This window comes from Salvia miltiorrhiza, chromosome 1 (genome assembly GCF_028751815.1).
Source record: "Salvia miltiorrhiza cultivar Shanhuang (shh) chromosome 1, IMPLAD_Smil_shh, whole genome shotgun sequence".
In the NCBI taxonomy this organism is placed as follows: Eukaryota; Viridiplantae; Streptophyta; class Magnoliopsida; order Lamiales; family Lamiaceae; genus Salvia; species Salvia miltiorrhiza.
The window spans coordinates 11,569,245-11,578,145 of record NC_080387.1 but is presented as its reverse complement, the minus strand read 5'-3'; the positions used below and the strand labels follow the sequence as shown (position 1 = coordinate 11,578,145).

Sequence of the window (8,901 nt, the reverse complement as noted above, 5' to 3'; positions counted from 1 at the left end):
AATTCAAGCAATCCACAATCACATTTAAGCAACAGCAGCAGCAACACAATGTTATATCACAAATGAAGCTCAAAATGGGGAAATTCTACTGACCAAATAAAGCAACAACGAAGCAAAGCAATTATATGAAGCAACTTCAATAATTTTCTTCAATAACAAGCAATAGAAGGCCAACAACATGGCTGCACGAATTGAGCATTAATCGAGAATTAACATTGAGCATGAGATTCGAGACTTACCGGAGGAGGCCGTGGCGAGGCGGCGAGGGCCGAGGGGTGGTCGCAGGTTGGCGTCTGGGCAGGGGAACACCGCGTTTGCACGTCAGGGGCGTGGTCGGCAGTGGTGCTGGGCGTCAGGGGCGTGGTCGCACCAGTAGGCGGGGCGGTGGGGCGGCGGGTTTGAGTGAGGCCGAGGCGTCTGGACTCTGGGCGTGGGTGCGCAGGGGGGGAGACCTCAGACCGCGTCTGCGCGTTAGGCGTCTGCGCGCGGTGCTGGCCTGCTGGGAGTGGGCGTCAGGGCGTGGGCGGTCCGGGCGGCGGGTTAGGGTTAGATTGATGAGTGGATGATGGGTGTGTGCGGCGCAGATGAGAGACCGAGAGAGCAGCAACAGTTTTTTAGGGTTAGATTCGAAAGTATAAGTTAGATTAATATTATATTATTATTATAAATATTAAATATAAATATTAAATATTAAATTTTAAATGGCATGGGTCGGTTCCGGGTTCGCTGGGTTTCGACCGGGTTCGACCCGAAAATCTCTCGGTCCTGAAAATAGGACCCAACCCGGACCAAACACCTATACTGGGCCGGTTCGGTCCGGACCGAACCCGTCGGTCCGAGCGGGTTCGGCGGGTCCGGGTTGGGTTTGCACACCCCTACGAGTGGCGACACCAACTTGTCCTCTGGTCCGATGGTGGGAATATTAAGGGCTTCTGTGTATCCCACTTCCTCCTTGAGGGTATCCATCGTTCCAGCAGCTTCCTCCATATCCTCGTTCTGGACATAGTCCTCTGTCAGGCTTTCTTGGATCATAACATCCGTTTGGTCGAGGAGTGTTTTCTGGGGCAGAATATCTTCTCCACTCGTCAGCATCACAGCATTTACCTCCACCTGGGCAGGAAGCTTGCCCTGTTTCTTTTCAATCCGAGCGATCGTTTGGGCAAGATGGGATAACTGGGCATTGATATTCTGCATTCCTCCCCTTGTCTCCATCATGAACTTTTCGGTTTCTTGCTGGAATTTCATGCTTTCTTGTGCCATCGTGTGCACAAGTTCTGCCAAGGAAGCCCCTCTTGCCTGTGAAGGCTGTTGAGGGCACTGCTGTCTGTAGGGCTCAAAGAGCTTCTGGCCATATCCTCCATTGTTGCTTCCCAGCTGTCCCAAAGCATAGACTTTTTCCACATCCTCAAAGAGTTGAGGGCATTCGTCCGTTGCATGGGTGTATGCCATACAAAGTTGGCATGCTTCAACCGGCTTCTTGATCAAAGGAATTTGGTTGCTCATGAACTTCTCCAAGGCACTGCACAACTTGTCAATCTTATCGTCTTGGGCAGACGATGGTTCTGGTGGTGGCATTCTCTCTATTGTGCCTTCTTCATCCCTTAAGTCCTTCGCCATATTAGCTATAAGTTCGAATGCCTCTGCCGCCGATTTGCTCAAAATAGATCCTCCACAAGCAGCATGCAGCCATTGCCTTTCTTGCCTTCGAAGTCCTCCCACAAAGTATCAAACAAGATCGTGGGCTGGTATTTGATGTTGTGGGCATTTGGCTAGCATTCGTTTGAATCTTCCCCAGTAGTCATATAAGATCTCTCCATCCCCCATCTTGATGTTGCTTATTCTGGTCCTTAAGCTTTGGATCCGGCTGACTGGGAAGAACCTTTCGAGAAACTTCTGCTGCAACTGCTGCCAGGTCGTAATGCTGCTTTTGGGCAAAACGTACAACCAATCCCTCGCTCCCTCTTGAAGAGAGAACGTAAAAGTAAGGAGTCGGATGTACTCAGTAAGGGCAGGAGATGCGGTGCGGATGGTTCCAAAAGCCATCTCGAAATCTTGCAAGTGCCGCATAGGGTCCTCTTCGGGCATATCACTGTATTTGGGCAATATCTGGATCAGGGTGTGCTTCAACTCCCAATTCCCAGTGATATTGGGCAACACTATGCCCATAGGTCGGAGGTTCAGATTGTGTGGGAACATCATCTCCCGAAGGGTCTTATCGGCTAGATTGTCTTCTCTGCCCATATCTCCCTCTTGGTTCCTATTCAGTTGCGTCTCTTGCTCTGCCCGACGTCGTTCTCCATTATTTCAGTGTGCGGTCCTTTCGATCTCGGGATCAAACAATAATAGCTCCTTGTGACCTGCACTCCTAGTACAATGCATACACAAACGTAAAGGCAAAACTCACACAAAATTTCGCAAAAGAAATTACTAGCGCACTCAGTTCCCCGGCAACGGCGCCAATTTGACGGAGCTGTCGTTTGAGCTTCGCGCAAATAAAATATCCTGTGCCCACAACTAGACTAGCTAGTGGTAAGTCCAGAATCGAATCCACAGGGAACTGAGCAGTAACTTCTCCTGCTAAGGTGTCACTAAAAAGGGTTTGTATTCTGCAGTGTTCTGACCAAAATGTGGTTATGGGCAGAACGGGGTTTCCGACTAAACTGAAATAACAAAGTAGATAAATCAAATAACAAAACAATTCTGACTTGGGTTTGAATCACTAAACATGAACTAGACACTCGATCATCGGTGCAAAGATAAGTTACTATACTCGCATACCAGTGGTTATAGGCATAAGAATTGTTGTGCCCCTATTGCCACTCGTCACGCACGCAAAAACCCCTTGCCCAATCTATCCTTTCAGTTTATGATCCCTTAGAAGGGTCAGCTAATGGAAATCAACTACCCCGGGCAACATCCATGCTCTCTGCGATGGTCTATCGCTAGTTGTGCTTTGCCCAGAATGCCTTAAGCTCTAGATAGACCCACTTGACTCTTACGCCGATATTTCACAGCAGTCACGGCTCCAACACTCGTTGTACTATTTTGGAGGTCGATGGCAACTCGCCTTATGCCCAAATTATTACTTGTGGCCAGAACTCCCTAGTTAACTAGTGACCAATTAATTAACCAAGTTGTTACAACCTTTTTGGAATCAAACCTAGTGTATCGGGAATATGCTCATACAGTTGTTATGCCCAAATTAGACCTCTCGAGTTAAGTGTTCATGCTTAGATCATCTTGCCCAAATCAGAATATAAAACTTAGCCAAACATAAAATAAATAACAAAGGCAAAAGACATAAAGAAAAACATAAAGTAAAAACTGAAATAGAAACTTACTTAAGGCAGAAGGGTACTTACGGCCAAAAGTGCCGCAGAAAACATGAATAGAAAATTAAACTGCTATGCCCATAAGGGGCGACTACTCCTACCTAACTATGGAAAGTAAAACTACAGCAACGGTCTCTCAAAATTCGTGCTCCACTCTCTCTTTCTTCTCCCCCCTCCCTGAATGATTCACAGCCATGTGGTATTTATAGGCATGAGTTAGGGCTACACAGGCTGGGCCCAAAAGGAGTGGGCTGGAATTAGGGCTCCTCCTGCCCACGATTGCATCCAGATCTGGAGGCTGATTTGTTCTTATCCAAACCTCAAGGGATAAGGTTTTGGATATCTTTCCTTATCTACATCCTTTGCACTCTTCTTCTCTGCCCCGTCTGTACCTTCTGCCCAGCTGATTCCGCTGCTCGGATGATTCCTCTGGCAAAGCCGACTTTGCTGCTCTGGCACTTTGATTCCGCTGGCAGCTTGATTTCTCTGGCAAAGCCGACTTCGCTGCTCTGGCATTTCTGTACCTTCTGCCCAGCTGATTCCGCTGCTCGGATGATTCCTCTGGCAAAGTCGACTTCGCTGCTCTGGCACTTTGATTCCGCTGGCAAAGCCGACTTCGCTGCTCTGGCATTTCTGTACCTTCTGCCCACGATCATCTTCTGATGCAACTGGGTCCCGCGCGGTACTTATGGGCAGAAGGGTCGGTTTGCCTTGAGCAACTTCAAACTTCATCTAAGCTTTTGTAACATGCTGCTTCAATCTCCAATTGGCTCTGTAGCTGTGCTCATACTTCTTCCCCGAACCGAAGTCGCATTATGCCCAGAACCCTCTTCCGATGCAACTGGATCCCGCGTGGTACTTATGGGCAAAAGGTCGGTTTATCCAAGATCCTGCTTCTCGGAATTTTGATCTTCAAAACAAGCTTTTGAGTGTCCCAAACTCTTCTGCTTCAAACTCATGCCTCTTTCGCGGAATGCAGCAGCATTATGCCTTGAAAGCACCTTCTGCCCAAAGAACAGGCCTGCCCTGGAACTATGCCCTCCCAGGCGACTGACTCTAGCAAAACAAAGAAAAAAGACTCTATCTAGACCTAAAACAGACACGAAAAATTAGCACAAACATGGGCTCATCACACCCCACTAACAGCAGGAGTCCTTTCTCCGCTGACATTTTGGTGGATACTCTGCCAAGGAGCTATAAGCCCATTTCGCTGGACTATGATGGTACCACTGACCCGGAAGTACACCTCAACCGGTTTGAGGGGCTGGTCACACTTCATATGTACACTGAGGGCATCAAGTGCTGCATATTCTCCACCACTTTAACTGGACCTGCCCAGTTGTGGTTCGGGACGTTCGTCCCAAATTCTATTCACTCTTTCGAAGGTTTACAAGCACGTTTTCTGAGACAGTTCGCGAGTTCGCGAAGGGTTGGGAAGTCAGCTCTTTCTCTGATGGATATCAAGCAAGATCAAAATGAAACACTACGGGAGTACATTGCCCGGTTCAACCTCGCTGCTCTGGAGGTGCCAGAGGTGGAGTCACAGATAAAGAATTGTGCCTATGTTAGAGGGTTAAAGCCGGGACTCTTCTTCGATGAGCTACAAATCAGACCGGCCAGGGATTTCGATGATATCATGTCCAGATTGCCAGGGTATTTGCAATTGGAGGATGCCAGGATGGCACAAAAGGCTGAAATTGACAAGCAGAAGGCTAAGAGGGCCGAAGAAGCACCAGAGCGGAACAACAGACACCAAGACCGGGCTCCCTTCAGAGGATTGCCCCCGAGGGTACCCCCTTCCCAGGTAGAGGTGCCACCTCGCCAGCAGCGCACTGTAAACGAAGTAAATCGTTTTGATGAATACACCCCACAGAAGAAACCTCAGGAGAAAATCTTTCACTTGATCAAAAATCAGCCGTTCTTCAGGGCGCCCGGGACTTACAAGGATGGGCAGCCGCAACAGGGGCCGAACAACAAATTGTGTGAGTATTACAATTCGTATGGACACTACACCAAGCATTGTGGGCATCTTAAGCATCAGCTGGAGTTTTTGGTGCGTCAGGGTAATCTGGATCGGTTTATTGCCAGAGGGAATGAAGGCCAAGATCAGAGGCCAGAACAGAGAAATGACCAGAGGCAAGATCAGGGGCACAATAGGGAACGCAGGCTGGAGGATAATCGGGATAACCGCAGAGAAGCGGCAGAGAGACAAGCACCTCCTCCCCCGTACAGAAGGGAAGTACATATGATTTTTGGGGAGAATGGGACACCAACGTCTAATAGAGCCAAGAAACAAGTTGTGCGGGCAGTGAAATCGGGATATTACCCCATACAGGTAATGGGGATTACAGACACGGCAGAGGAGCCGGCCATCACTTTCGGATCAGAGGATCTGAGAACGCTCATGTACTTACACGATGATGCGTTAGTAATCACAACTGACATAGCCAGTTGCGTAGTACATCGCGTGTTTGTGGATTCGGGTAGCGCGATGAACATTTTATATCTGGAATGTCTCCAGAACATGGGGATCGGGGCCAACATTGAACCCACGAATGCTCATTTATTTGGGTTTGGGGGAGAAATGGTTATGCCAGTAGGGTTTGTGGAGCTGCCAATAACTTTGGGCAGGTCGGATGCATGCAAAACCAGGGTGATCCGATTCTTAGTGGTGGATATGCCAAAGCCATCCTATAATATGATATTGGGACGCCCAGCTCTGACCACATTCAGAGCAGTCATTTCAATGTTCCACCTCAAGATGAAATTCCCCATCGGAGGAGAGAGAGTGGGAGAAGAATGGGGTGACCAGACAATGTCTAAAGAATGTCACGTGCGAATGCTCACGCATTCATCAGGGCAGAAGAGAGAAAGATCAGCGGAGGGATCAGACACTCGCAAGAAAGGAAAGGTGGGCGATGTCGCTGCTCCGGCAGAGGAACGGCGAGAAGTGACAGAGTTACTGAATGACCGGGACAGTACGGAGAAATCTGCCTTAATATCCACCAATGATGTGTGCCACATGATTGAGTTATTTCCTGGGCGAGAGGGTTTCCAGACCAAAATTGGGTCTTCCATGAATGACCAAACCAAAGAGGAGCTAATCAGCTGCCTTCGAAAAAATGCGGATGTATTTGCCTTCAGCACGACCGATCTAAAAGGAATAGACAGAAGGTTGGTAGAGCACTCCTCAATGTGAATCCTATGGTCAAACCGGTAAAGCAAAGAACAAGGTATTTTGGTGCCGAGAAAGATGCCGCGATCAGGCAACAGGTCCAGGGGCTGCTGGACGCGGGCCATATCGAAGAAGTACAATATCCAGAGTGGATATCGAACGCCGTGATGGTGGCAAAGAAAACAAACACCCGGCGTATGTGCGTGGACTACAGGGATCTAAATACCGCTTGCCCTAAAGACCACTATCCTCTGCCGAGGATTGACCAGTTAGTAGATTCTACCTCTGGCTATGCGCTACTATCTATGATGGATGCATACCAGGGATATCATCAGGTGAAGATGAACAGAGGGGACATTGCTAAAACGGCTTTCGCCGTCTGCTGTGGGGTTTACGGCTGGAGGAGTATGCCGTTTGGGTTGAAGAACGCGGGGGCTACATATCAAAGGATGATGGAAATTTTTTTCAAAGAACAACTTTCAAAAAACATATCAGTCTATGTTGACGATATGCTCGTGCGTAGTGTCAGAGCAGAGGATCATGTCTCTGACTTGGAAGAGGTCTTCACAGTCGTTAGAAAGCATCGGCTCATGCTTAATCCAGAGAAATGCACCTTTGGTGTCACCACGGGAAAATTCTTGGGATATAAAGTTACGCCTGCGGGAATTAAAGTCAACACGGACAAGTTCAAAGCCATTATGGATATGACACCACCCAGAGGGATCAAGGAGGTACAGACCTTGAATGGGCATATCACTGCTCTGAGCAGATTCATCTCACGATTAGTAGAACGGAGTCTGCCATTCTTTAAAATTCTAAGGAAAGGAACCAAGTTTCAGTGGACAGCGGAATGCCGGACAACATTTGATGATCTTAAAGCATACTTGGCGGAGCTCCCAACTCTGACCAAACCGGTACCAGGGGAGGTCCTGTATTTGTACATAGCAGTGGGAGAGGAATCAGTCAGCTCTGTGCTTATCAGAGAAGAGGAGAGTCATCAGAGGCCAATCTACTTTGTCAGCAGGATCATTCAGGGCCCCGAACTAAATTATTCAGAGATTGAAAAGGCTGCTCTGGCAGTCATGGTCACAGCTCGGAAGCTGAGGCCCTACTTCTTATCACATCGGGTAGTGGTGCGAACTGCTTTACCTTTCAGGCAGGTGTTGAGGCGACCGGATTTGTCAGGAAGGATGGTAAAGTGGGCTGTGGAATTGGGGGAATACGACGTCGAATGTGAACCAAGAATGGCAATCAAAGCACAAGCCCTCGCAGACTTTATTCAAGAAACTACTCGCCGCCCTGTGCAGGAGTTCTGGATAGCCTTTGTGGATGGGTCAGTCACAAAAGAAGGTTGCGGAATTGGGGTGTACATCGTCTCTCCAAGCTCGGGGGTGTATCAGTTCGCCATCAAATTCACTTGTAGAATGTCTAACAACGAGGCTGAATACGAAGCAGTGGTCAGAGCAGCGCACATTCTGTCAGAGTTACGGGCTGAATGTGTCATCATTAAAACCGATTCGCAATTGGTGGCTCAACAATTCTCGGGAGAATATCACATTAAGGAGGATCGGATGCGGGCATATCATAATAAGATCAACGAAATGAAGACAAAGTTTATGGAATTCAAAATCGAACAGATTTCCCGGGATGAGAATACTAAGGCAGATTTACTGGCGCGAGTTACCAGCGCAGTGGAATAGACATGGAGCGATGAGATTACGCTGCTATGCGACACCAGAGAAATGGGGACTTCACAGGTTTTTTCGTAGAAATTCGGAACGATTGGCGGGCCCCAATTATACATTTTCTCAAAATAGGGGAGCGGTTGAATAAAGAATCCAATCAGAGAGCTCGATACGAGAATTATTGCTTGATCAATGATCAACTCTACAAGCGATCTTTTACCCACCCCTTATTAAAATGCTTATCCCCCGATGAAGCTAACTTTGCTCTAAAAGAAATTCATGCAGGTTGCTGTGGTGGGTACACGGGATTCAGGGATCTTGTACGAAAAATCATTCGGGCAGGGTTTTATTGGCCAAAATCAACAAAGGTGCCAGAGAATTCGTTCGCAGATGCGAAGCTTGCCAGAGGCACGCCGGAAGGATCAACATTCCGGGGGAAACTATGGGAGTAATGTATGCTGCATGCCCATTTGATAAATGGGGGATAGACATTGTTGGGAAATTGCCCACGGCACCAGGGGGCAAATGTTTTCTCATTGTGGCAGTAGATTACTTCTCCAAGTGGGTGGAAGCTGAGGCTGTGGCAAAAATTGACGAAGTAACAGTAGAGCGGTTCATCTGGCGAAACATATGTTGTCGATATGGAGTCCCCAAAATCATCGTGTCAGACAATGGAACTCAATTCACAGGGCAGAGGATTGCTGATTTC

General features: G+C 48.1%; 1 protein-coding gene across 1 annotated transcript; it reads left to right on the top strand.

Annotated features, from left to right (window-relative positions):
* The first annotated feature begins 4,452 nt into the window (after positions 1 to 4,452).
* LOC131019997 (uncharacterized) lies at positions 4,453 to 6,531 on the top strand. The gene has a single exon (XM_057948659.1). The coding sequence runs from the start codon at positions 4,453 to 4,455 to the stop codon at positions 6,529 to 6,531; it is 2,079 nt and encodes a 692-aa protein (XP_057804642.1).
* Positions 6,532 to 8,901: the final 2,370 nt, after the last annotated feature.

Bases quoted from the DNA above. Each gene is read 5' to 3' on its own strand.
- LOC131019997 (XM_057948659.1), top strand. From the start codon at position 4,453: ATGGGCTCATCACACCCCACTAACAGCAGGAGTCCTTTCTCCGCTGAC.